The sequence below is a fragment of the Carettochelys insculpta genome, chromosome 1 (assembly GCF_033958435.1).
Source record: "Carettochelys insculpta isolate YL-2023 chromosome 1, ASM3395843v1, whole genome shotgun sequence".
Lineage (NCBI taxonomy): Eukaryota > Metazoa > Chordata > Testudines > Carettochelyidae > Carettochelys > Carettochelys insculpta.
Window position 1 is genome coordinate 278,392,474 of NC_134137.1, and position 27,023 is coordinate 278,419,496.

The 27,023-nt window shown below is 44.0% G+C and overlaps 1 protein-coding gene across 2 annotated transcripts; it reads left to right on the forward strand.

Annotated features, from left to right (window-relative positions):
- The first annotated feature begins 6,756 nt into the window (after positions 1–6,756).
- On the forward strand, positions 6,757–23,850 carry HMGXB4 (HMG-box containing 4). 2 transcript variants are annotated; one of them, XM_075008191.1, is made up of 10 exons: positions 6,757–6,973; positions 10,070–10,230; positions 10,968–11,023; positions 12,545–13,517; positions 16,192–16,273; positions 17,008–17,072; positions 17,361–17,466; positions 18,650–18,819; positions 19,561–19,683; positions 22,673–23,850. In XM_075008191.1, exons 4-10 carry the CDS (start codon positions 12,609–12,611, stop codon positions 22,715–22,717), a joined length of 1,500 nt encoding a protein of 499 aa, XP_074864292.1. In that variant the 5' UTR covers positions 6,757–6,973; positions 10,070–10,230; positions 10,968–11,023; positions 12,545–12,608; the 3' UTR covers positions 22,718–23,850. The 2 variants fall into 2 exon arrangements, with proteins under 2 accessions (XP_074864292.1, XP_074864302.1); XM_075008201.1 differs by having other exon boundaries at positions 18,662–18,819.
- The last annotated feature ends 3,173 nt before the right edge of the window (positions 23,851–27,023 follow it).

Below are 27,023 nucleotides of genomic sequence, written 5' to 3' on the forward strand. Positions count from 1 at the left end.
GTAACTCACATTGAAATCAGTGGGAATTAAGTGCCTAAATAACATTTAGGATCTGGGCCCTAAAGTCTTCAGATGCTTAAGAGCGTTAGGCAACAGCTGAGCAGGGCTTCTGAGGTTCTCGGTTTTGGATGGGTACCTCAAGTGTTAGGCCTCTAAATCCTTCTGAGGATGTAGCCCTGAGTGGCCTCAACTTTCTACTTCAGCAGCTCCTACTCCCACTCTTCCTCGCCTCATGATTTGAATACTCCAGATGGGTACCCTAATAGGATATGTGATTTTCCAAAAGATGGAGATGCTGTTGTTTGAATGGAGGCAGTAAATGGTGGCAGTCTGCACCCACTAGCTTCACGTATTGGTTCTGAAAAGTAGAAGTGATTTAATGAATTTTTTCAGAATACTTTCATCGTGGAGTGGGGGGGAAGAGAAAAGTGGATGGATGTCACTAGGGGAGGTCTGAATGCTGTTAGTGCTTCAGTGGCTTGATGTACAAATGTCATGCTTTAGTGACTTGAATACTAATAAATAAAGTGATTTGCCTCAACCGAGCAGCTCATTTCTGTGACTGATTGAATAGAAAGCATACATTTCCCCCATCCCCCCATGCAATCACAGACACTATCTAATACCTCTAACCTATCAGCTGCTAAAATCGTTAAACCACAGGGGATCATATATCATGGCTCATTCCAGGGAACAAAACAAGATCAAACTCACCTTCTGTACCTGTTTACTAGCTGTTTCCTTGCCATCTTCAAAACCTATTCTAAATAATCATTCTAATTTTGAAAGCAACCACCTTTCTTTGTGTCATAGCCGCCTCCTCCCTGTTCCATCAGCATCCTGCCTCTCTGATCTTATACCTGAGTTCACAGCAAATACTTGTGAAATCTGTGATGTTTCTCTGCAGTGTGATGTTGTAGCAGGGAAAAGTGCTTTCGTAGACTGCAAACTCATTTGGGATAGGGGTCAATTTTGTTGTGGTTGATGATGTTCTGTGTTTGTACAGTCCTAACAGAACAGGGCGCTGAACCATGACTGAGACCCTTAGGCGCTACAGCAACACAAATAATAAACAATGGCAAAGGTGTAAGTCTTATCTAACAGTATTGTGCTCTCACTGATCAAATACATCAAGGTTCTGAGTGTGGTGTAGAGCATGTCCTCTGAGACAGGTAGTGATGCCAAACTTCCTGTACACCACATCTTTGGTTTCCATCCTGCAACTCTTCTTGATAGAATGTGAACCAAGAAGCCCAAGACAGAGAAGTCACAGACTGCAGCTATGCAGATTAGTAGAAAGGTTTTCGTACTTCATTTCTGTATTTGCATTTCTGATCGGCCACATTTGCATGCCCCTTCCAAAAGGGAGGCGCAGCATAGCCCCAACCTTTATGTTCCATGTGGCTCAGGTTCAGAATAATCTATGCAGCATATTTTATATGGAAGGCACCCATTTCTTGTGAATACATCTTTATATGATTCTAATAATACTTCCATAGATGGTTCATTGTTGTCTGTCTATGGTATCCATCTTCTTAACAAGACCAAATACCTCACTATTATGTAGGTCCAAGACTGGTTGCATATCTGATTGCAGGAAGTGAAGTGACCTACCACAAGCTCTTGTTTTATTGTTTTCCCTTTATATTTAAGATGACATGTATACTACAGGAAAGATCGACCTTGCTGTGGTCAATCTTCTGGGCTTCGATTTAGCACACATTGTGGGGATGCACTAAATTGGATTTATAAGGCACTCCTGTTCTCCCCAAGTCTCCCATTAGGAATAAGGGAAGTTGACAGAAACACAGGATCCCATCAACATCCTTTAGCAGAGACCATGCAGAAGCCCAAATTAAGGTATGTCGACTTTAGCTAAGTAATTAACATAGCTGAAATTGAATACCTTGGTTTGACCTTTCCCTTTAGTATAGATCTGCCCTTAATCTCAGTGTGCACTCGCCCAACATGGGAACTGTTCCTCCATTATAGCCTTCCATAGACACTTTTGATTCTTTTATGGGCTCCTTATGCCACTCTATGGCTATGTCTACATGTGAAGCCTACATCGAAGTAGCCTATTTCGATGTGGCGACATCGAAATAGGCTATTTCGATGAATAACGTCTACACGTCCTCCAGGGCTGGCAACGTCGATGTTCAACGTCGACGTTGGGCAGCACCACATCGAAATAGGTGCTGCGAGGGAACGTCTACATGCCAAAGTAGCACACATCGAAATAAGCGTGCCAGGCACAGCTGCAGACAGGGTCACAGGGCAGACTCAACAGCAAGCCGCTCCCTTAAAGGGCCCCTCCCAGACACAGTTGCACTAAACAACACAAGATCCACAGAGCCGACAACTGGTTGCAGACCCTGTGCATGCAGCATGGATCCCCAGCTGCGGCAGCAGTAGCCAGAAGCCCTGGGCTAAGGGCTGCTGCACACAGTGACCATAGAGCCCCGCAGGAGCTGGAGAGAGAGCGTCTCTCAACCCCTCAGCTGATGGCTGCCATGGCGGACCCCGCAATTTCGAAGTTGCGGGACGCGCAACGACTACACGGTCCCTACTTCGACGTTGAACGTCGAAGTAGGGCGCTATTCCCATCCCCTCATGGGGTTAGCATCTTCGACATCTCGCCACCTAAAGTCAATGTTAACATCGAAATAGCGCCCAACACGTGTAGCCGTGACGGGCGCTATTTTGAAGTTAGTGCCGCTACTTCGAAGTAGCGTGGACGTGTAGACACGGCTTATTTCAGCTTAGTTTAGTACTTATACTTGAAGTGAAGGTCAGTGTTTCCTATGTCAAATCAGTCCTACTGTCCAAACTAGAAACTTGGAGAACAGCAAAGAGGACTGTCAAAAAATCCAGACATCTATCAATAACTGCCCCTGTAAAATCCTCCAGATCCACTGGCCATACACCATCAACAACCGAGACCTGAGGCAACTGACTCATCAACTTCCTGCTGAAGAAGAAATCAGGAAGAGAAGATTGCAATGGATTGGACATACCCTTAGAAAATCAACCACCACATCAAAAGGCAATCCTTAAGGTGGAACCCACAAGGAAATAGGAACAGAGAGCACCCAAGAAACACCTGAAGGCAGACACTAAAAAGACGGGCTATCCCTGGTCAGAACTGGAAAAGATCAGCCAGTACAGGGGACACTGGCGAATGGTTGTCAATGGCCAATGCTCCAAGAGGCAAGAATGGAAGAGGGTTATTACTACTACTAAATGTCAGTGTCAGTCTTGGATGTCACGTATATGGCTTTTATTAACCAAACTTTTAAGTATTCAGCTTCTTCCACCGTTATGCTTAAGAACATCTCTTACCTTTCATTTGTAGAATCCCTTTCTGTGCTTCGTACATGCATTTTCCTGCTTTTGCTACACAATAGTTGGTCTTATTATTGTTTGTACATATCTGCCTGAATGCCGGACATTTACTATACTCATGCTATTGCCATGCCACTGGCATGCTATCCTGTTTTCCATGTTTCTGTCCTTGACTAATTTAATTTCTATGAACTTTTCCCTTACTGGTTCAGTATAGCACTCACAGTCATGAGCTGTGTGTCTTTCTCTATGCTTTTCCTTGTGTTTGCTTTGCACTTGACACTTACATATTGCCTTTTCTAATTTGAAATCTATCTGTCTTATTAACTGTTTTACTACCACTACTACTTAACCCTTGTACTCCATGTGGAGCATAGGTCATTTACAAGTCTCCTCCACTTGACTCTGTCTTAGGACAAAATTTCTAGATGCCTCCAGGAGTATCCCAGTTGTTGTCCTTCAATTTCAGTAGACCTTCTCCACGTTGTCTGAGGTCCTCCTCTTTTGCGTTTTCCTTGTGGGTTCTATGTGAGAGCTTGATGGACTATGCTGGATGATGGTTTTCTGAGAGTGTGGCCTAGCCATCCTCGCTTTCTTCTCTTGATTTCAATGTCAATTGGTTCTTGTCCTGCTCTGTTTCAAAGCTCCTCATTTGTGATGAAGTCTTGCTATTTGATGTGAAGGATGTACCTCAGGCATCTGTTTATGAATGTTGGCAGCTTGTGATTTGAAGACTATTTAGTACGCTAGGTCTCGCAACCAGAGAAGAGCACGCTCTTCACATTTGTGTTGAAGATCCACAGTTTCGTCTTCATGGATACTATTTGTGAATTCCATATGGGACGGAGAGTCTTGAATGCAGCTGTTGCTTCCCTGTCCTGGCATTCATATCCTTATCTCTTCCTTTATCTATGCTTATAATACTCCTCAAGTAGGTACACTGCTCCACATCTTCCAGGTCATCCCCTCTCAGTGTGATGGTGGTTTTGTTGGACTGGTTGATCCTCATTGTCTTGGTCTTTCCCTTGTTAATGCTCAGTCCAGTCTCTGAGGAAGTTTTGTCTAGTGTTGTGACCTTTTCTTTCATGCTTTCATGTTGGTGTGAAAGGAGGGTGACATCATTAGCGAAATCAATGTCCTCTAGCTGTTTGAAAAGTGTCCACTGAATGCATCATTGATGGCCACCTGTTGTCCTGTTCATAATCCAGTCCATTGTTCACACATTGAATGAATAAAGTTAATAGTTTTTATTATCTGTTTACAGACTTTTTATTGTTGCATCACAGGGCAGTCCAATTTTTAATGAAAGTTTTTTAATAGCCACATTCACAAGACTAAGTTTTTACTAACTCATCTATTGTTTCTCCTTTTGTTTTCTCCTCCTGAATGTATACCTCTAATAAGTATCTCTTTTTTCATAGAAAGACAATGATCCTCAAAAAATTTCATTATTTCTGCAAAGCTTTCTTCTCCTTCATGGACCAGCACATGGCTCCACCCAGTGCAGGGGAGCCAGGAACCAGGGTCCACCTGGCTCCCCTCCACTCTTTGGAGCCAGGAAACTTACCAGGACTGTTGCCCTTCTCAGTTTCCCAGCTCTGCAAACTGAGGGGAGCCAGGAGACAGACTGCCACTCCGGAGACTGGGAACCCATTCTTGTCAGGGGTGCAGCAGAGAGTCAGGTTGCTGCCCCTGGCAGGGGCAGTTTCCCCACTCCTATCAGAGATGGCAGCCTGACTGGCAGCTGCTGCCCCTGGTGGGAGTGGTTTCCCACTCTTGTCAGGGGTAGCAGTCATGTTAACCTGAAGTTGCACATATCTCAAGGGTTTACTGTATCTACACACACACACACACACACACACACACACACACACACACCCTTTAAACCCAAGGGTTGCTGGGAAATGTAGTGTCTGGACTGCACAAAATCAAGAAGCCGCTGACTGTTATCATGTGACTGCCTGCTGGAAGGTATATGAAGGAGGGCTGCAGCAGGCCCCTCCATCTAGCTAAAATGCGGGTGGAGGTAAGAATTAAAGGCAGCTCTTACATGAGGCTCTAGTCTGAAAGCCTGAGAGGAAATGCTTTTCCTAGTAGGGCAAGTTTTTTGTGTACGAGGTTATTAGCATAAGCTATCTTGTGGAAAAGTTTTGAATGTGAAACTCAGACAATGCTTGTATCGCTATCTTTGTAGCTTTCTAGGAGGACATGCACCATCTCCGTTGTGCTCCAGAACTGATGCCTGACCCTGGAAGAGAAGCTGAGTGCTTCTATCTGCTGTGATTAGAAGTAGTGCTGGCTTCTTATCCTAGGGCAGTATTAATGTAGCAGGAGCCCTGGCCGGCAAATAATCTGTGTGCAGGAACAATTTTAAGAAACTCACTTGCCTCAAAAGAGACATGAGGGATGGGTGGAGGCTGGTGTTCCCCATAAGTTGAGCATTGGGGTGGTTGCCCGGGAGAGATTTGTGTGCTGCCTAGATGATTACCAGAGTGCCACAGATGGCAGCATGTCTATGGTGGTGTACATCTGAATGTGCCTTGGTGTGCATAACAAAACTTATTCTGCCCATGGACTGGAAAAAAAATGAGAGGAATACTAGGGGAGGCTGTGCCTTAGTAGTCTTGAGTTTGGAAAGAAGGCTGAGGTGGAGCCTGTATACTAAGGTACTGAACCAGGAGCTCTTATATGGGTGTACACTACATCTGTGTATTTTTTTTTTAATTATGTTCTGTGGAACACGTGCTCATAAACCTGCAGGTGTGCCATGAGTATTTGAAAGAACACACTGACAGCATATATTTTCTGTTGCAAAGTTAGAGATATTTGTAAGGCTGATGCACCTAGGTTATCAGCAGGAGGGATTGAACCTCTGACTTTAGAGGCTAAAGCCCTGTTTGCAACCATATGAGCTGAAGGCTAGCTGGCTTTGAGGTAACACTGTAGAGCAGAGACTTGACTCTCCCTAGTACCTGATCTTAATGTCTTGGTTGGACCATTATACTTGAGTAAAGTACTTCGGTTTTGGTTTGCGGTATATGTTACTGTTGTGCTTTTTTTTGTGTGTGTGACAATTTTTAAAGAAAATTTTCATACGTGTTCTGCATAAAAATATGGTTTGGTGTTTCATGGTCGCAAAGTTTAAGGAACACTGTACCACATAATAGGTCTGGCCTGTGTTGTGTACACACACTACTGCAGAGGCTGGGGGGTGGCGCCTGCACACTGGGGAATGGACTAAGGTGTGGGGGCTGCAGATACACGCTCTCCCTCTGTTGCAGTGGACCGCCGGTCTCTAGCTGAGGAGCTGTGCCTGACGATCGATTGGCTCGGCGTTCTGCTACAGGCGGCGTACACGGATTACGTTGGAGGCGCTCGGTATTCGGCTGTCTCTCTCTGGCCGCCGGGCAGGCGGCTCTTTTCCCTCTGGAAGATGATGGCGGCGGGTAGCGGCGAAGGCGAGGCGGGAAGCGGCGGACCCAAGTGAAACCCTGCACCGCCTCCCCCACCCCTGAGCGGGGCCGCCGCTCGGCGCGCTGCTCTCGCCTCCGGTCAGGGCCGCCGCCGCGGGGCCCACGGGGCTTGTGAGGCCGAGCCGCGGGCCGGAGTGAGGCTGGAGACCGCCGGGGTGAGAGCAGACGCGGGCACGGGGCGGCGGAGCGGCCGGGTTGGTTCAAATCGATGAGGCGGGAAAGCAAGGGGGGGGCCCGAAGCCGTGGGGAGCAGGGCCGTGCGCATGCGCCCTGGGCGCGGTGCTGAAGGCAGGCGCGGGGTTTGTTGGCAGGGGCTGCGCGCGCCCTGTGTGCCTCGGCGAAATGCAGCGGGGCCGGAAGGGCGGCGCGCGGCGTCCGTGTGTGCCCCGCTGGCCAGCCAGGCTGCTGCCTCGCAGGTGGGCTGCATTGACGGCGCTGGGCCTGTGCACCCAGCCATTCAGTCAGTGCCAGTGCCAGTGCCAGTGCCAGTGGCAGTAACCCTGCAAGGCGGGCGTGCGTTCCTCATGGCCGGGCGGGCGCAGGGAGAGGTGCAACGCTCCCCGGCAGGGAGAGCAGACCCCAGGCTATGTCTAGTGGGGTGCTGCCCCGGAGGCTTCTGTTGTCCTCATGGTTCTTTATCCTTCCTGTTCTCTCTCTCTCTCTCCCCTGCTCCTTCGGGGCTGCAGTCGTTGTGGTGTCTGAGTGTGAGCCTGATCCTGGAGCTATTAGGCTTGTTAGACCTTTCAAGTCCCTTGGGCTCAGCAGCACTCTTCACATGAGGGAGGTTTGGAGACTAGGGACTCAAGGCCCTCAAAGTCTGTAGGAGTGCTTGTACTTAAAGCTAAGCATCTGCTTCAGTATTTGCAAGAACAGAAGCTTAGTTAGTGAGCCCATCTGGCCAAGGACTTTGTCTTGTCACCTCTGTTCTTGTGTCTTCCTTTCCCTGCATTTTTAAAAGAGACTAAGGTATGAACATAACTATCCACGAATCTGTTTCCTCTTAGTGTAACCTTTCACTTTCTCATCATGCACCATCATCTCTGTTGTTTCTTGATGAGCTTCATCTACGGTAGACACTGATCCTACAAACATTTACAATCACGGAAGTAAACAATCATGCCTTGTAAAGTTTGCAAGATGTGGACCTTAATGTTGTAAACTCATTGTGGGGAAGAGATCTGTCCTGTTTTTATTTTTTGGTAAAGGACTATGCTCTGATGTCAAATTCTGTTTATGAAGTGTCATGACTGTCAATGGCATTGTAAATGCTTTTGTAAAATTATTTTTAGTTTTTGTGTTGGATGATTTTCCTAAAATCATAAAATGAATATGGGTTAACCTCTAATCCATGTGAATTGTAACAGAAATGTTTCCTATTTAGCTGGGGTAATAGAGGTGTGTGTAGGATGGCATTTGGTATGGGGTTTTTAAGACACCTGTAAAGCATGAGTACTGGAAATATAATGTTAGCCATTTGTTTCTGAGGTTTGTAGGTACATGGAGAGTTGTGCAAAGCACACACAAAATGAGTTCTCTAGCCCAAAAAGTTCTCTTCAATGTGGTCTGATGTCTGTGCCTTAGCCATTAGGAAAACTGGCTGCTTGGTCTCTTATTCACAGATGAGGGGGAAAAGTTCCGGATAAGCTCTGGTTTTGGATAACTTCGTTTTTAAAAGTTTCACTTCTACCAAGAAGCTGGTCTCTGACTTAAGAACACAAGTTTGTTTTCTGTGGGATAATCTGAATCCAGCTGTTCCAAAAGCTTCCAGGTCTCCTCTTTCCTGCACCAGTATGCCTAAGAGAGAATGATTCAGTCAGGAGAGCCGTGGAACTTCCTGAGCTGGGAGTGTTGCAGAATCCGTAGGCTTTTTTTCCATCTACTTCCTCTCCCATCTCCTAAACTGGCCATCAGCATTGCTTCAGTAGCAGAGGGGGGAATGCAAGAATTTCAGAAAAGATACATGTCTCCACTCCAAAATCTTCAATTTATGTAGTAGATCTTAGGTTGTTGGACTTGACCTCAGCTGGATACCAGTCGGATGCTTCTCCCTCTGAATTCTTCATCCAAGCTTCCTGGGGATTAATTTGTATCTTTAAAGACCCCCACCCTTTGCTACAATGCTGACAAAAAGGGTTCATAACACCAACTCTGTTTTTAATTGTGTGCATGCCAACGTAAAGCTAAAACAAGCCATTTGATCATCAGTTTTATATTTTTTTAAATAAATGACGTTACCAAATTTGAGGTTTCATCAGAAAGGGAGGAGGCTTGTTTCTCTCCCTGTAAAATCAAGCAACCTCTCTGTACTTTTAACACGCAAGTCACACAAAGCAAACTCCCCTGAAGTTTGGTCTTTACCAATCCTCCCATCGCTCAAGTATGAACATGAGCAGACAAGGAGGCAGATGCTTCCTTGCTTTCCACCTGTCACTTTCTTCCTGTGAGTTTCCAATGGGAAGTTCCCTTTTCTCCACTATGATTCCACTTTGAGAGGGTTATTCTCATTCTCTGTTTCTTAAGTCTTCTGCTGTAGACGGGAACAGGGGAAGGAGCCCAGACATGGCAACACATTTTCAGGCTCCTACAGGAGCACCGTGGCTTTTGGTGACTCCAAGAAAAAAGAAAGTGTGACTGCTTCATAATCTGAGAAGGTGTTCAGAACGGGTACTCTCTACAGCCCTGCAAGCTCTTGGAGCTGAGACAGTGGGAAAGGAAGCTGGTCTCCTGCTTGGTAATACAGAATGTAAAGCCCTAGGGCATCAAGCTGGGTTTCTGCAGCATTCCAAGTCTCTCATGGTGTCAGGAAGTGAAATAGAGGGACTAGAAACATGGGTTTCACAAGTAGCAGTTCAGATTGCTAACACCTTTGTTATTGAACTTCACTTTTGCAGCTTTTGTTTTCCCTGTCAAAGCCAAAGAACACAAATGTGAAATAAAATCTCAATCTCCAGAGCAACATAATAATCTTCAGACCTCCATTTTAGTCTCATTAGCATCCCCAGCTCCTTCATTCTCTGGGGAAAAAAACACTAGGAGTGGAACCTTGATCTCTTGTGGATTACTGTACAGTACTGAGTATTTTCCCTGCAGGTGGGGCAGCACGACACACTTAATTTTTAGTCCCACGTACTCTCTTTTTTTGGTACACCAGTCTGCTTCAGCTTTGACCTTTATGATTGTCACATTTTATGTGGAATGAATTTGCTTCTGTTGTTCCTTGATGAGGTTTGTCAATCCTTTTTTCACCACAGTCATTTACCTAGAATCTTTAGAGGGTGACCAAAGCATTGATAATGTAGGACTGGCAACAGGTAGAATCCAGTGAGAGGAAAAACTCTTTTACAAGGCTCTGCTACGGGAAAAGGAGAAGATAACAGCCCACGTCAGAAAGACCCCAAAGAAAAAGTCAAAGGTGAGAAACTGCACTTAAAATCTTCTGCTGGGATTGGGAGAGTTTGCTGTTTCCCTTTTGTAAAAATGACCAGTAATGTACTATGGAAAACAGCAGGAATATTGTACATCACTCTGACAGCATGCACTCCCTCAAAGAGTACTCTTGCTCTGCTGTGAGAGATAATCAGGCCCAGTTACTATCTGTGACTTGTGGCCTCAGGATGGTTGAATAAGGAGATTCTCCTCCAGCCAGAGAGCATGAACTGTGACCTGTCATATAAAAAACAAAATTGTAGACATTATATTTACATAGATAATCTTCAGATTATGAGCAAAATATAAATTAATGCGGTATTGTTGTCTTGATTCTGCAGACAGCCTGAAAGGGTAACTCTGAGAGGTGTGAATTGCCTTATTCATCACCTAAGGGTGTTAATACTGAAACCTAATAGTAACCATTTCAGGCTGAAATTTCTGCTGCCTATTGTCAACCTAGAGGGGACTATTCTAAGGTTGAGAGAGTTACGATTTTTAGAAATGTGTGTGTGAGGGGTGGGGGAATCGCATTTTTAAAAAAAATAATCCACCGCTCAGATAGAATTTCCCAAACTTAATTTTCAAACTTCAGAATTGTAAATGAACAGTATGTATATTTAGTAACAAATCTGGTTGCCAGAATTATTTGCATCAACAGTTAATATGAATGTTTTTGGATTCCTACTGTTATTTTCAGCTCCCTTTCTTCTCTGATTCCAGGACAGTGATCTTTTCTTCTTGGCGACAGTCTCATAAAAAAAGGAAGCATTCCTGTGGTGAGTTCTTCTACGACGGTAAGGGATAAGAAGAAAGCAAGACTAAGGCTGTGGGGTAGGAAAACTGATCAGTAGGACCCTACCAAATTTATTGACCATTTTGGTCAATTTCACAATTATAGGATTTCAAGAATTGTAAGTTGCATGATTTCAGATATTTAAGTCTGAAATTTCAGAATGTTATAACTGTAGGGGCCCTGACCCAAAGAGGAAATGAGGGCGGGTAAGTGGGAGGTTTCTCAAGTTACTGTAGGGGGGATCATGAAATTGCCACCCTTGATTCTGTGCTGCTGCTAGCAGTGGCACTGTGTTCAGAGCTTGGCTCCTGATATTTGAGTATCCAAAGATCGTGAGTGAGGCTTAATTTCACTTAGAAATCAGTCAGCCCAGGGCTTGCGAGACTCCTACTGTCAGCCTCTCCTGTCCCTGTTACTTGCAATTGACAGTGGAAGCCCCTCCTTGCTGACTCTGGTTGTCCTCCCAGGCAGCTTCCTGCCAGGCTGATAGTGGTAGAGGGGACCCCACTGCAGCTCCCAGAGACCTGGGGAGGATGAGGAACCCTAAGAAGTGCAGAGCTCAGGCTGGAAGAGCAAATACTGGCCTGGGGCCTGCAGGGGAGCTGAAGTGAGGAGGCTGCAGGCTGATGGGATGAGGGCAGTGTGTATTTATGGTAGGTTCTGAATAGAAGGGGTGAGTATTGGGGTGATAATGAGGAGGACAGGATTAATTGCGAGACAGGAGACTGGCAGATGTTGGGTGAGGGCACCTGCAGCAGACCCTAAAATCTTAATCAGTACATTTGGGAGAGTGGGCAATACTGAGTGTCACATGCACACATCCTGGGGATGGGTGAAGCGTGTGCATAGATCACCAGGCTGCCCTAAAATTCAATATAATCTTAAAGGGAAAAAAAAAAGCCTCGTGGTTTGGGGTGCAGTTTCATTATTTTTGGAAGTTGAACTCAATTTTTGATCTGTTAACGTTGGCAATATTGTGCCTCTCTCCATGTGTGGCTTGTGTGCTGCTTTTGTCTCTGAAAGGTTTTCTTAGAACATAAGCTTTTGGGACAGGGACTGTCTTTGTGTCTGTTCACATAGTGGCTATTGCACTGGGGTCCTGGTCCACCGCTGTGACTCCTTGTGCTACTTTAGTACAAATAATACATCCTAATATTCATAAGACAGTCATATTGCCTTCTGTGAATTTTAAATCACATGGTATAGTCATGGATGGTGAGACCACTTTCTCTGAATTTCATATGAACTTGGAATTATGTTAACAGTTCATAACTACCCAGAAGCCTATAGCTTCCATTTCTCAGTAACCTTGTTATGACTAGTGCCAGGCGTCCTGTGCAGTAGGATGCAGAGCACTTCTCTCTAAGCCAAAAAGATGACCATTTATCTCTGAATACCAGGAACATTGGAGGAGGACTCTCCACCCCTCTTCTTCAAGCTAGCATAGGAGGATATATGTCACGAACAACTTCCCCTAAATTTGGTTTATTTTGGTCTTTTTCAGACCTTTCACCATTGGAGTTGCTATCAAAGAAGATAAACATAGTCCAGCCTCCCGTGACACAGCCATGGATCTTCTCAAAACTATCACGTCACCTCTTGCCCCAGGCTCCAAGCCCTCAAAAAAGACATCTGAAAAATCATCCTTGTCTTCTTTTGCTTCCACGGGCTATTCGGAGACCAGGAAAGAGCACCATAAGAAGAAGCTGAGTACGAGCAGTGGAGAGCTCTCACTGGATGATGGCAGTTTCCACAAATCCAAAAAGATGAAGCCGCTATATGTAAACACAGAGACGCTGACCCTGCGTGAACCTGATGGCTTGAAGATGAAACTTATCCTTTCACCTAAAGAAAAAGGGGGCAGCACAGTAGATGAGGAATCATTCCCATATTCTTCACCACCAGCAAAAAAGTCATCCAAGAAATCAGCTCGAGATGAGCAAGGTTCGTTCCTCCTGGGTCACGAGCTTCAAAGTTTCCTGAAGTCAGCTCGGAAGAAACATAAGCCACCTCCAGAGCCTCATCCACCTCCAGTCCCTGAGGGTGTTGGCCCTGACACCTCTCTGTTCACAGAAGGCCACGGGAGAGAATATGACCTTTCTAGTATGGAGACCGCACTGGAATCAGGTTCATCATCTGGTGGGGAGCTGGAGGCTGGGGAACTAGTGATAGATGACTCCTACCGGGAGATCAAGAAGAAGAAGAAGTCAAAGAAGAGTAAGAAAAAGAAGGACAAGGAGAAACACAAGGAGAAGAAGCATTCCAAGTCTAGGAAGAGTTCTGGAATCCCCTCTATGGCAGTGGCAGAAGTTATGGCCACACCACCTCCACCCCCTCCACCCACAACTCCTTTTGTCCTTCCTGTGCCTCTCCCCCCACCTCCTGTTTTCCACACCGATGGACAAAGTGACAAGAAAAAGAAAAAAGAAGAGAGGGAGAAAGAAAAAGTTGAGAAAACAGAAAAGGATAAAGAAAAGGTAAATAATGATAGCAAAAATTGTGACTCTTCTGTATTGGGTAACACTGGATAAGATGCTTGTAGTTTGGTAGCAGATTTGGCCACAAAATCATTGCCGTTGCTCCAGAAGCTGAGCCTTTGTTTAAAAAAATAACTTTATGTCTCATTGCTATGAAGATAACCTTCAAAATGTGACAGGTATCAGAGAGGTAGCCGTGTTAGTCTGTAGCTTTGAGAACAACAGGAAGTCTTGTGGCACCTTATAGACTAACAGATATTTTGGAGCATAAGCTTTCATGGACCCACTTCATCAGATGCTTGAGTGTGGGGGATGGTTTCAGAGGGGTATTTAAAGAATGGGGTCCCAGAAAAAGGGAGGGCCAGAGCTGACAAGGTCTATTCATCAAGGTGGGGTTGGCCCATTATCAGTAGTTGGTATCAAAAGAGGGAAAAACAAGCCAAATCAGGCTTAACATCAACCATACCATCAGGGGCTCCTTTAACTGCAAATCTACTAATATAATATATGCCATCATGTGCCAGCAATGCCCCACTGCAATTTACATTGGCCAAACTGGGCAGTCTCAACACAAAAGAATAAATGGACATAAATCAGACATCAGGAACTATAATGTACAGAAGCCTGTGGGGGAACACTTCAATCTCTCTGGACACTCAGTAGCAGATTTAAGGGTGACTGTCCTGAAACAAAGAAATTTCAAAAATCAAATGGAGAGAGAAATCTCTGAGCTGCAATTTATTTGCAAATTTGACTCCATTAACCAAGGATTAAACAGAGACTGGGAGTGGCTTGCAGCTTACAAAGGCAGCTTCTCTGCCCTGGGTGTTAAGATCTCCCCATTAGACTCTGACAATGGCTCATATCCCCACGTCTGATCTGACTTGTTTTTTCCTCTTTTGATACCTTCTATTGATAATGGGCCATTCCCACCTTGCTGAATAGACCTTGTCAGCTCTGGCCCTCCCTTTTTCTGGGACCTCATTCTTTAAATACCTCTCTGAAACCACCCCCTGCCCCCACACTCATGCATCTGATGAGGTGGGTCTTTGCCCATGAAAGCTCATGCTCCAAAATATCTGTTAGTCTATAATGTGCCACGGGATTCTTTAAAATGTGATCCAAGTAGAAGCTGAAACAGGAAGAATTATGTATCAACATTAATTGTTTCCCAGTTGAAATGCTTTTGCAAAAGATCAGTTGTTGTTGTGTGATATACACACCCATACTTCAGGACATAAAACATCCTCCAACTGTATCTAAACAGAAAAGCAAGAAACGTCTATCGACAAGTTACGCTACAATTTCCTATTGGGGTTTCTCACTTTTTTCCTGAAGCATTTGGTCCTGGCTATTGCCAGACAGGCTACTGGGTCAGAGTGGCCACTGACCTAGTAAAGTATGACAAGGGAAAAAACTCGGCTGAATTTGAGGTATTTGTCCATTCTCTCTAAATAAAAGAAAAATAAGCTATTAATCTTGTAGCAGGGCCCCATTTCCTGTTCCATCCTATGCTGAGAATTTAGAGCATTGGTTGTTTATGGTTAATTTTTAAAACTGAGTGGGAAAAACTTTTGACACAGTGGCTAAGTCTATACTACAGTGATCTTTCTAAAGAAGTTCTTTTGGAAGATCCCTTTAAAAGAGAGTGTCCAAGCACAAAAGAGTGGATGGAAAAAAATGATGCACTCTTTCAGTAGAGAGCATCCACAGAGCCCAGTGCTCTTTCAAAAGAATCGGATGGAGATTGAAAAATCTGGTGCCATGAGGACTGCTCTTTCCAAAACGGGCCCCAGGGGTGTCTACACGTTTTTTCCCAAAAGCATCCTTCAGGAAAAGGCGCTCTTCCTCATCTGGGAGAGGAAGAGGGCTGCCAGAAAAAGTGAGTTGTTTGTGTGTAGATGTTCTGCAGGTTCTTTCGGAAAGGCCCAGCTATACACTTGCTAGTATAGATGCAGCCGATCCGAATGGTGTGGTGGTAATTAGAACAATACCATCTAGCAGTATACAGATGGGAAAGATGACAGGTTGGACATAATGAGCTGGACTGTGTCAGTAATTAAGCAGAAATAACCCAAGTGAACCAGTACATAACCATCTTTGATCAATCAAATAAGCTGTAAGATTACATATAGGCTTTCTCTGAGCATGGATTGGCAACTGCTTCTGTTACCATAGTTGCTGTATTGCTAGATTCTTACTTCCGTAGAAATCCTAGGACTGGAGTAAGAGAGGGTGCTGTTTGTCAGGATAGAGTTGAATTGGCAGATCTGTATTATGTCCTAGGCTTTGTCTATACCATGATGCTATGGTTTACCTGAAGTCATTCAGCCTTGCCTCTACAGCCACTATTTGTTCTACTGAGGCCATGCTCCTATTTATACTGGCATTAACTCAGTGATGACTAGGACAAGCATGTGCATTCTAGCAGGGGAATTGCATCCCTTGCTCATTTGTTAGACCTAGCCCTGAGAATGGAATAAGAAGTGGTGCCCTGTTTCGAAACTGAGGTGTGTCAGCAGAAATAGACGTTGATCCTGAACCAAAATAGCTGGAGCTCCCTCAGGTCACATATTAAATGCATTGGCAGAGATCTTGCAGGAATAAGCCAAATTTAAATTTATGCAAATGTCAGTATGATTCAAAATCTTCTTTATTTTCTCCGTGTGAATAGCCAAAGAAGAAGAATATGTCTGCCTACCAAGTGTTCTGCAAGGAATATAGGGTGAGCATTGTGGCTGACCATCCAGGCATAGGTAAGAGAATAACCTAATTTCTTTATCGGAGGGGTAGCCGTGTTAGTCTGGCTCTGTAACAGCAATGAAGGGTCCTGTGGCACCTTATGGACTAACAGAAAAGTTTTGAGCATGAGCTTTGGTGAGCACAGACTCACCTCATCAGATGCACATCTGATGAAGTGAGTCTGTGCTTACGAAAGCTCATGCTCAAAACTTTTCTGTTAGTCTATAAGGTGCCACAGGACCCTTCGTTGCTAATTTCTTTAGTTCATGTACTCCTACTTTTGAGACAGTCGTGTCAGATTGGTTACCAGGTTTATCCTTGTTTTGTCCCAACATCCACCATTGATGCTGGAGTGCAGAGTCTGCCAAGATGCTTAATATAAGTGGCAGCAAAATGAAAGGAGAGGCTCCCAGGATCTAATAACATTGTGTTTCAACCCAACCATGACAATTCGAATAACTTCCTTTTACTGCAAAACTATCTCCAAAAGTGTGTTGTGCTGCCTCTCATGTACACGTCCTCAGTATACGTGTGTGTTCCCAGCGTACATCTGTTACTTTTAGGTTAAGACTACAGGAAATCATCTCCAAAATAGGCAGTTCTAGCTGTAGTAGCTTGTGTGTGGGCCAATTTCCTGATTTTCTTGGTATTTATACAACTTTCCTCTGTCTTCACTTGGTTTATCTTTATATTTAATTTTTTTATTGACCTTTCTTCTTTTAATGTACCCCCCACCTTTTCCTGCTAGATTTTGGGGAGTTGAGCAAAAAATTGGCAGAAGTGTGGAAGCAGCTACCTGAGAAGGATAAACTGGTACGTATGCCCCGGATATATATTTTTGTAGAATGAGTTCTCCAAATTGGCAGCCTGTATCCTCTCTCACTGCCAGCACTGCCTTTGTAGTGTAGGACCTCCGGGTATTAACAGTATTACAAATAAATGTGCAACTTTCTACAGCAAGTGTTGGAAATTCTCAGCCTCATACTAGCAAAAATGTCTGGTTTCTGCTTCTGAGATTTGCTTAGCCATCAATTATCCATAAAGTCACCTCACCTCCTGCTTAATGATCTGAATCCTACTTTCTTTCCATGTTCTGTGCAGGTGTGGAAGCAGAAAGCTCAATATCTGCAGCATAAGCAGAATAAAGCGGAGGCCACAACAGTGAAGAGGAAGGCAGTCTCATCAGAGGGTGCCCCAAAAGTGAAAGGTAATAGCTATTCCCCATTTGCTCGAGGCTTTGGGGGAAGGAGAGAATACTACCTGCTCTAGATAACAAAGAATCATCTCTGCTTTTTCTCTTTTCCTTCTCCATGAGTTTGGTGTCTGATTATCTTCTTACTACTTAGACCAGGGGTCAGCAACCTGCAGCTCTTTAAGGAGCCTTTTGTGGCTCCAGGCTCTGCTACCACTGACTCCTCTTGCAGCTCTGGAGGCTGCCACTGCTTAAACAAAAAAAAACTAAATTCAGTTGCACATCATTAAACCAACTGAATTTTTTTGTTTTGTTTAAGTGGTGGCAGCTTCCAGAGCCACTGAGCAGTCAGCTGCAGCAGAGAATCCCAGAAGAGAAAGCCAGGCGGGCAGGGAGTTGCCCGCACTGCATGTGGGGGAAGTCTAAGCCTGCAGAAAAGCTGAGGGGAGAGGTGGCTGAGCCTGCTCCTGCGGGAGCCGCACGGCCTAGCTGGGGGGTGGGTGGGAGTAGAGCAGCATTAGCCCATGAAGTTTGTTCCTGTGAGGCAGGTTAATCCTGGGGATGTGTGGGGCGGGCTTGAGGCTGAGAGGGGTTAAGCCTGGGGATGGGGGGTGGGTTTGCAGGCTGAGGTGGATAAAACCTGAACATGGGGGTAACTTAACTTTCTATCTGGTACAAATCGTGTGTGCTGTTCTTAAAATCGGGGTGACAAAAAGTACAGTTTGATCTTATTAAGGACTGTCTTGTATTCACATGCCTTGCAACTCTTGAAGGATTGATTTTTGTAACTGAATTTGAAAAAATGTTTCTTCTTGCTATTTTGGTTGCAGACCCCTGCTCTAGAGAACTGAGGAATGGTGTTGATAGCTTTCAAAGGGGCATCCTTTCCAGTCCTAAGCTATGAAAAAAAATAAAAGTTCCCTTTAAACCTTGATGATGGAGGATATAAATCAAGAAGGAAAGTGGGAGAAGTTGGGAGAATACTAGGAACTAGACTTTTAAAAAAAAAAAAAAAAAGATGGTTAGTTAGCATCTGTTTAATGAGAGAATCTCCTACCACTTGTATATTAATATTGTGCTAAGTGTTTTGCATCTGTTTGAGATGCCTCAGCACCAAAGAGTTTATAATCCAAACAGACTTGTCAGTTTCAAAGAGAGAGAGAGAGGAGATAAGATTTTTTTTTTTATCTATTTTAAGCTTCCCCTGCAGGTATGCTGTCACCTCATAAGAAGTCTCCCTCCAGCACAGTGGTTTTATCCTCCTCACCAGTCAAAGTCCCTGATACAGATCCCATTGATGTAGCTGCACATCTGCAGTTGCTGGGTGAATCTCTGAGCCTCATTGGACATCGACTGCAAGAGACAGAGGTGGGTGCAGTGTCAAATCAGGGAATCAGTCACATGTAATCCCAACACAGCATGTGTAATCTGGACTCTAAACTGTATGGGATTTAAAGGGTAACAGTATAGTCTCACCCCCCGTTTTCCTGCACACTCTATGCTTTATTGTCAGTAAAACAAACATATTTTAACTGCTTTTCCACAGTATTCCAGTTGGAATTTTTTTTACAGGGGAGTAGCGCCCGCCATTGTAAAGGTGAAAATCTCTTCCTAGTAGGATGTAAAAAAGTATTTCCCCACTTCAAAAAGTGTGTCATTTTAGGAAAAGCCTAATTTTAGTCTTTATTCCTTGAATCCAGATGCTTCCTATTTCTGGGCCTGGGTTAGGGTTTAAATAAGTATTATTGCAATAGACGACAGAAAGTTATTTATTAATCACAGAAATTGTGGTCCTAACAAGGTCTGTTACTCCAATATTCTCTTTTTCTGTTTCCCACCCTTTCCTACATGTGTACATTGCCTGTTGAGATCTGGTTGTAACTGTGTGATTCAGCAATATATGTGCATAAAGTACCTAATGTGGTTTAATTATGATATAAACAGTAGATAGAAAAGCGAGGGTGGTGGGTAAATCCAAGACAGAATGTGTGGTGGATAAATCCAAGAGAGAACATGTGGTGTCTTTGAGAGGGTAGGTTTTTGTGGTGATGGGATTACACTCTCCACTACTTATACCCATGCCACGCCTTTCTCTTTCCTTACTTCCAGGGGATGGTGGCTGTGTCAGGAAGTTTGTCAGTACTTCTAGATTCGATCATCTGTGCACTGGGCCCTTTAGCATGCCTGACCACACAACTACCTGAGCTGAATGGCTGCCCTAAGCAAGTCTTGGTGAGTTCCTTGTGGTTCTTATTTCAATCCTAGACTTGTTAATCTATACGGAGATAGCTAGCATTTCACTAGTGTGTCTTCATGATGTGTCTACTGCTACACAGATAGAATAGCTCTTGTGTGCTGGTGCTTATGGCAAGGATTTGTGTGTGGGAATTCACTGAAATTCTGCTGTTGAATATTGTGCACTAGATTTCAGTGAAGGATACAGATCTGCTAACAGTTCAAAAGAACATAACATAACCTTTATTTCATTTATTGCAGTACTTGCTGCTCCTGTTTTTTGTGATTGAAGCAGTAAATCTGGAGCAAATAAAATAAGTATCTGCATGCCAGACATCTTAAAGTTCCAAGTTTGCAAAAGAATTAAGACCTTTTCTAGCTGGCATATATGTGCACATTGAGATTTTCTTTAATAGCATAACCACCATTCCCGGGATCTGCAATTAACTCTTTAAGATCAGGATTTCCTATATGTGGGGTGGCCTCTGCAAAAGATGTCAGTACTCTCCTCCAAGCAACGGAAGTATCTTGTGGTCTATCACTTATAAATGTTGGGTTCTCAGATGCATATTCTCTCCTCCATTACTAAACCATTCTTCATAGTTAGTCCTTATTTGTCAACTTGCAGTACCAGCCTAGCATGGTGCTACATGCAAAGAACATGAAAGCAGAGAGGAGGACAGTAATCCCAGCACCAAGCAGGGGAGGAAACCAAGGCAGATAAAATGAGAGGGTAGAAACAGGAATCAAAGGGAGAAAACATAACCAACCAGTAAAGTACATTGAAAATACTAGATAAGTAAGAGAACAGAGCAAAAGTATTTGTGAAGAATGTGGTAAATGAGGCAAATCCTTCAGGTCTCATAAGTGTCAGGGCAGTGGGGGAGGGGTGGTTATCCCATACACAGACTAATCACAGGAAAACCTCTAACTGAAAATAAATAAGGTATGGCTGTTTCTGCTGTCAGCTCTCACAGTGGTCGTCACATCCACCAGTATGTCAGCAGATGCTGCCAACTCACCCTATAGCTATGTAGCCACTGGACAATGCAGCTTGCATTTCTGTCTCTCCCTTTTATCAAAAGCATTTTAAGCCTCTGACACCCTCTCCACGAAATTGATGCAGCTGGAAACTGGAATCTTTATTTCTGTTAACCCACCTCCACATCCCTAGTTCTTAAGACACTAATCCTTCACTTTTGGAGGTATGAGCTCAGACTTGGTCACAACTGCAATTAGTTTGGTAGTTTCCAGCTGGTCTCCTATCAGGCATTTGTCCTCATCAGTAAACTTGCCTTCCCCACAGTAGGCTAGGCTTGGCAGGATTTGTCATGCAAGGTTCTGTTTATCTTTTCAGGCGGTAGGTGGCACTGCTAAATTATAGAACTGGTCAAGAAGTTGCCAAGATTCCAGTTCCTCTTTCTTCAGGCATTGACAAGATGAATAGTAACAGAGAGGAAGCTGTGCTAGTCTATACACTATCAAAACAAAAAGCAGTCAAGTAGCACTTTAAAGACTAGCAAAATAGTTTATTAGGTGAGCTTTCGTGGGATAGACCCACTTCTTCAGACCATAGCCAGACCAGAACAGACTCAATATTTAAGGCACAGAGAACCAAAAACACTCTGATTTGCTCACCTTGATTATCTTTTTCTGATTTGTCCTCCTTGCTTACTGTTTTTGGTTCTCTGTGCCTTAAATATTGAGTCTGTTCTGGTCTGGTCATGGTCTGAAGAAGTGGGTCTGTCCCACGAAAGCTCACCTAATAAACTATTTTGCTAGTCTTCAAAGTGCTATTTGACTGTTTTTTGTATTGACAAGATGGTGCATTGTAGATACAGCTCCCTGAAATTTATCAGTCAAAACATCTTCAGCAAAGGATGCAGATTTGGGAACACTAAAACATTTTGCAGATTTGTTGGATTATTAATTTAAAAAAATCAGAAGGCAGCAAAATGGTTCATATTGACATTGCAAAACTAAATGCTTCTGCTTTTCAGTTTGCAATGACTTTTTCCCAAATATACTATAATATTATATTTTAAAGAAATGCAAAATGTTTAAAACAGTTGACAGTGAAGTGAAGCATTTTGTTTTGTATTGAATGAACTATTTTGTTTGATCAAAAATTAATTTTTTTCAATTTGCTAAAAATTACAAAAGTCTGTCTCAGATCCACCCCAATTTGGTTTCTTTTCAGGCTTGGTGTGTTTCCCCCATCTCTTCTCTCTTCACCTCCCCCCAACCCCTCTTCCCCCCCATTGCCAGCTAACTGAAAAATTTGTTTGCACAGCTCTTATCTGAGGCTTCCTTTGGGTAATCAGTTGCCCCTCTGGGATTACCGGTGTGCAGTAGTTATAAATACTACAGTCATTGCAGCATGTTTGCTGCTTTCCTAGGGTCCACAGCAAGGTCATTCAGGCAGCCAACAGCTTTGCAAAGAAAATCCAGGAGCCCAGGCAGAATTATTTCCCTCTCACCTTCTGAAATATTTTCATTTTTTCACGCTTTCACATTAAGTTTTAGTGGAGCTTCTTATGAGTTTGCATGGGCAGAACATTTCTCCTGGATTGCTCTATTATTTCTATCACCCTCGGTTGGGCACTTCCTCACTGATCTTCCTTCTGGTGGATTTGGTCTTGATTTAGATTGCTTCCAAGTTCATCTTCACTGCTTTTAGCATTAGCCAGATGGAATGGCTTTAAGGTAAAATGAGTGTTTCCTTTGCCTCCAGGTGCCCCCACTGTGCTCTCAGTTCCCAAGATTCTCTTTCAGTTAGGTCTCCTTGTATTTCCAAAGCTCCAAAGGCTAGCTGAAAGTACTGGTAACTTCCAAGAGAACGGGGTTGATCCCATGCTGTGGAAGGTTGTGTTACAAGATGGGGATGGATCTTTAAGTTCCATAGCAGTTACACTTAAGCATAGTTTCTGTAGGATTTGGGATCGTAACAGATTCTTTTTAAAAATATTAAATGTTCTCTTTCCAGTCAAACACATTAGACAACATTGCCTACATCATGCCTGGACTCTGACAGGAAAGGATACTGAGATGTACCTGCTTCCATATTTACAGACTTGTGTACATAGGCGCTATACCGGCACACTCTAAGGGCTCCGTGTGTAGGGTTTTAAAATTTTCTATCTGTATAGTATATACATAGGATTGTAACTATTTTACTTGTATTAATTTTATGAAAATTTTGTGACGTGTAAACTGAGAGAATCCTTTCCTGTTACTGGGAGAGACCTACTCAATGTATTCTCTAGTCTGAAAGTTTTTGTGTGGTTAGAGTTCATAAAACTTCTGATGTATCAGCCTTAAATTCCAAAAAGCCTTTTTGGGGAATTGGCCTGAGCACAGACTATTGGACAATGGACAAGCAGGCTTGTTTATTTTCGGCCAAGCAATTATACTGGACTCATCGCCAGCCCTGTTTCTAACTTCTGTTGAAATGTACTGCTTTGGGGGAAGACTGTATGGCTGATAGAGGATAGGGGCCTTGACCTCTAGGTCACTTCTTCCAGCCCCAAGGTCATTCATGACTGAAATTCATAACTGTCTGCTGACTGGTTTGGTAGGTGGTATGAAAATCATTGTGGAGATAGTGAAGAATCTGTACACTTCTAGAGGACTTGCACCTATACCATCATTGACACCAGATGCCAACCTCAGACAAGGGCCAAAGATTGAATGGACTGAGGGGTATGACCTAGTCTCTAATTTCTCCATATTAAGGCTGTGCCACACTGATGGGGAGGAGAGGGCATTACGTGGAAGCAACTTGCACTGCCTCTGCCCAGCTGTACATGATTGGTGGGAGAGGACTTTGTCAATCCCATCATCCCTTTCCCCAGTGGTGTTAAAAAGGAGTTATGGAATCCTCCTGGTGCTCCTGTTTTATCTAGAAATGGTGCTTAATGTTGAAGATTGAAGAGATTCTTTCCAAGTGGAACATGAGTTGAGTGGACAGATCCCATCTGAGCTGCTGCTCCTCCAACGTGAGCCGCAGGAAAGCATTTGATTCTCACGTTGGTGTGAGTGTTTGCGTGATGAATTTAACTTTTACTGGTATCTGTAATCGATTTTAATTTATCCTGTATATTTATGTACATACATGTGTGTATATATATAATTTAAAAGCAAAAAAGCCTTCCTTCCACAAAATGTGCGTGGAAAATATGAATTAGTTCACCCTCCACCCTGCAGGAATTAGCTGCTCCTGTTGTCGCAGATATAGACTGCAAGAGGAAATACCAACAACAGAACTATGTCAAGGATGGGGAACCCTGGCTCAGCTTGACTGGACCTGGACCCTGTGGCTCATGGCTCTCCTCCATAAAATCTGGCCTGGAGTGGGGTAGAGGGTTTGGAGCTATGAGTCTTGTAGGTCAGATCAGGCAAGCTGCAGTCTGGATCCAGATGGTGGGCTCTACCAGGGGCAGGGAGAATAGAGAGTACCCGGGTTCTGCTGCCAGTCGCTGCTGTCCCACCAGCTGTGGGAAGGGAGAGGGAACAGCAGTGGCCTTGACTGCCTACCTTGAGGCTTCCTCCTGTTGCTCTGATTGTCCGAAATTCCAGCTGATCAGAGCAGTGGAGGTCAGTGCCTGGCGGCAGAGCCATGTGTCGGGGGGTGAGCAGGTAAGTGCATTCCCATTGCTCAGCTCCCATGCCCATTGACTGCTCCAGTGTCCCCCTCCCAGCCAGATCCCCATTCCCTCCCGGTATCGTTCTTACCCTGACTCCCCACCTGAAGCTTGCTCCTGCCCCTTTCATCCCAGACGCTTTACCCCATCCTGTACCCCACTCCAGCCCCGGTCATCTGCCCCCAGCCTGCTTCCCTAACCCTGGCCTCAATACAGTCAGGGACCACATAATTGAGTGTTTTGGTTTTGAGGGGAGGTTTTGGTTGGTTGGTTTTTTCCTTCTCACTTTGTGTGGTCTCCATCTTATTTATCTATGGGTCAATGGTCCCAAACCCAAAAGTCTCCCCATTCCCCTCAACTATATGTTCAGCGATGTTGGGTGGAAGCTGAAAGGGAGACCTGTTTATTTTGGCTCTAGCTTCCCCTTTCCTTGTAATATAGGGGTTTTAAAGTAGCAGAGGAACAGCACTTCTGTTTTGGATTCTGGATTATCTTTTCGATGGCATTTGGAAATTAACTGTACCATTTTATGGCTGAGCTCTGAATCTGTTGTCGTTAAGCAAATCCTCAGCTGTATAGAGGGAAGCTTCCACCCCATCCTTTCTACTGTGTATCCCTCAGGTTCACCAATGTGGTAGTTGCTGTCTTGCACCCTGTCTCTACACGAGCCCCGTAGGAAGAAGGGCTTTCAAAAACGGAGGGGGGGGTCCTTTCAGAAGGTCCCATCTCCACGGGTGGCGTGTGATTCTAAAAGCTGCACTTTTGATTCACTGCAGCTGCCATTATGCTAATGAGGCGCTGCATATTCATTGCAGCACCTCATTAGCATCTTTCAAACCCGCTCATTAACATGCCCCTTTCGAAAGGAAGGGGCTTGTGTAGACCCAGACACACTGTTTCTACTCCCATTTCGGTGCTGCTTTGTTGGTCAGTCAACAGAGCCGGGTCAGTGGATGACGCAGAGGGCTCTTAAAGAGCATATAGTAGATCTGAGTCCAGTTCACGGACATGGACATAAACATCTCAAAAATATGTGGCTAACCCTAAGCACCATGTGAGGGAGGTGGGATGAGCAGAAGGATCTTCATTGGCATCTGGACCCTCACCTATCTTGAAAATGGCGTAGAACACCTGACTGTTTCCAGCTCTCCATAATGAAGAGTACTGTAGTGAAAGAACAAATGGGGATCAATCAGCTGTCATTTTGCCATCTGTATAATGATAAACTCTTGAAGAGTTTAAAAAAGAAAAAACCACACACAGAAACCCTAATGTATTTTTTATTTAAAATTTGTAAATATTTGTATAATCTGTACGTTGTGGTATTTGGTATTAGAGGGAAAACTTTGGACTGAGACCTAGCATTTTTTATATTTTTGTTATTTTTCTTGCCATATGCTCCAGAATGCATTGCAGTGTATGTATAAAGAAACTTTTTTGTACTGTACTTATATATAATATTTTTAACGTTTGGAGTCTGAGTCATTATTTATAGCATGCTCTATATCTTGTCCCCAATGCCAGTTTTTAGTATTATTAAACCTTTCCTGTTCTAGGGGTAGCATATCCCAACACCTCATTTCTAATAGCACATTCTGCTTGATAGATCTCTTGAAAATTACTGATAATTATTTAGAACCCTATTCCATATTCTTTAGTGTCATTGATGAGAGACATACTTGAGAACTGTTATCTAGCATTGTTAATGTCCCACTTTTGGGCCCTGTTTTATGCTCTGTGACACTCCCTGCCCTGAATTCACGTGTTGCAAGCAAATAGTACTGGTGGTTCCGGATCATTCTGGGAAACCAACAGTTACAGGAAGGGGACACAGGAGAGTACTGTAGTAGGATTGAATGTTGTCATCTTATTCTTTTAAAATTCTGTTTGCAGGTTGAGAAACTCAGGGGTCAGTTGCAGCCTCAAAACTTGTGTGTTGCGATGTCTCAACCCTTGATGATGATGCAGAATATTACTGTTCACTCACATAAGTACGTAACCACTTACCCTCACGCATTTCAATGTTCCCATTAAACCACTGCCTGATCTACATTCAGGAAGTCTACACGGGCACAAATCTTTGAAATGGCCATGTCAATGGCCATTTCGAAGATTACTGATGAGGTGCTGAATTGAATATTCAGTGCCTCATTAGCATTAGGATGCTTCCAGCTGCACAACGACACAGGGGTCCTTTTCGAAAGGACCCTGCACCTTTTCAAATCCCCTTATCTGAATTGGAATAAGGGGATTTTGAAAGGTATGGGTCCTTTCGAAAAGGACTCCCATGTAGCTGCGCTGAGCCCTGCACTTTCAAAGCGATGCGGCCGGAAGTGTCCTAACGCTAATGAGGCACTGACATTAGTAATCTTCGAAATATGGCTATTTCGAAGGTATGTGCCCGTGTAGAGACAGCCTCACAGAGCAATTTAGCATGTTGGTGGAAAAAGACTTACATATTCAGGGTGGTTGTCAGTTCCTCCTACCACCATGCATCAAACATTGGAAAGAAACAGTGACAGAAAGATGTCGTGCTGAGAATTGTTTGGTATATGTGATGTACTGCAGGCTCCGTTCTAGTCCACCACTCAAAACACAGCAACTGTAAACTATTTGGAGCTGGTGTTGGTCAGTTTAAAAGAAACCGCTGGGGTGGAAAAAGAGGGGCCCTACATTCTGCAGCAAAAGCCCCAT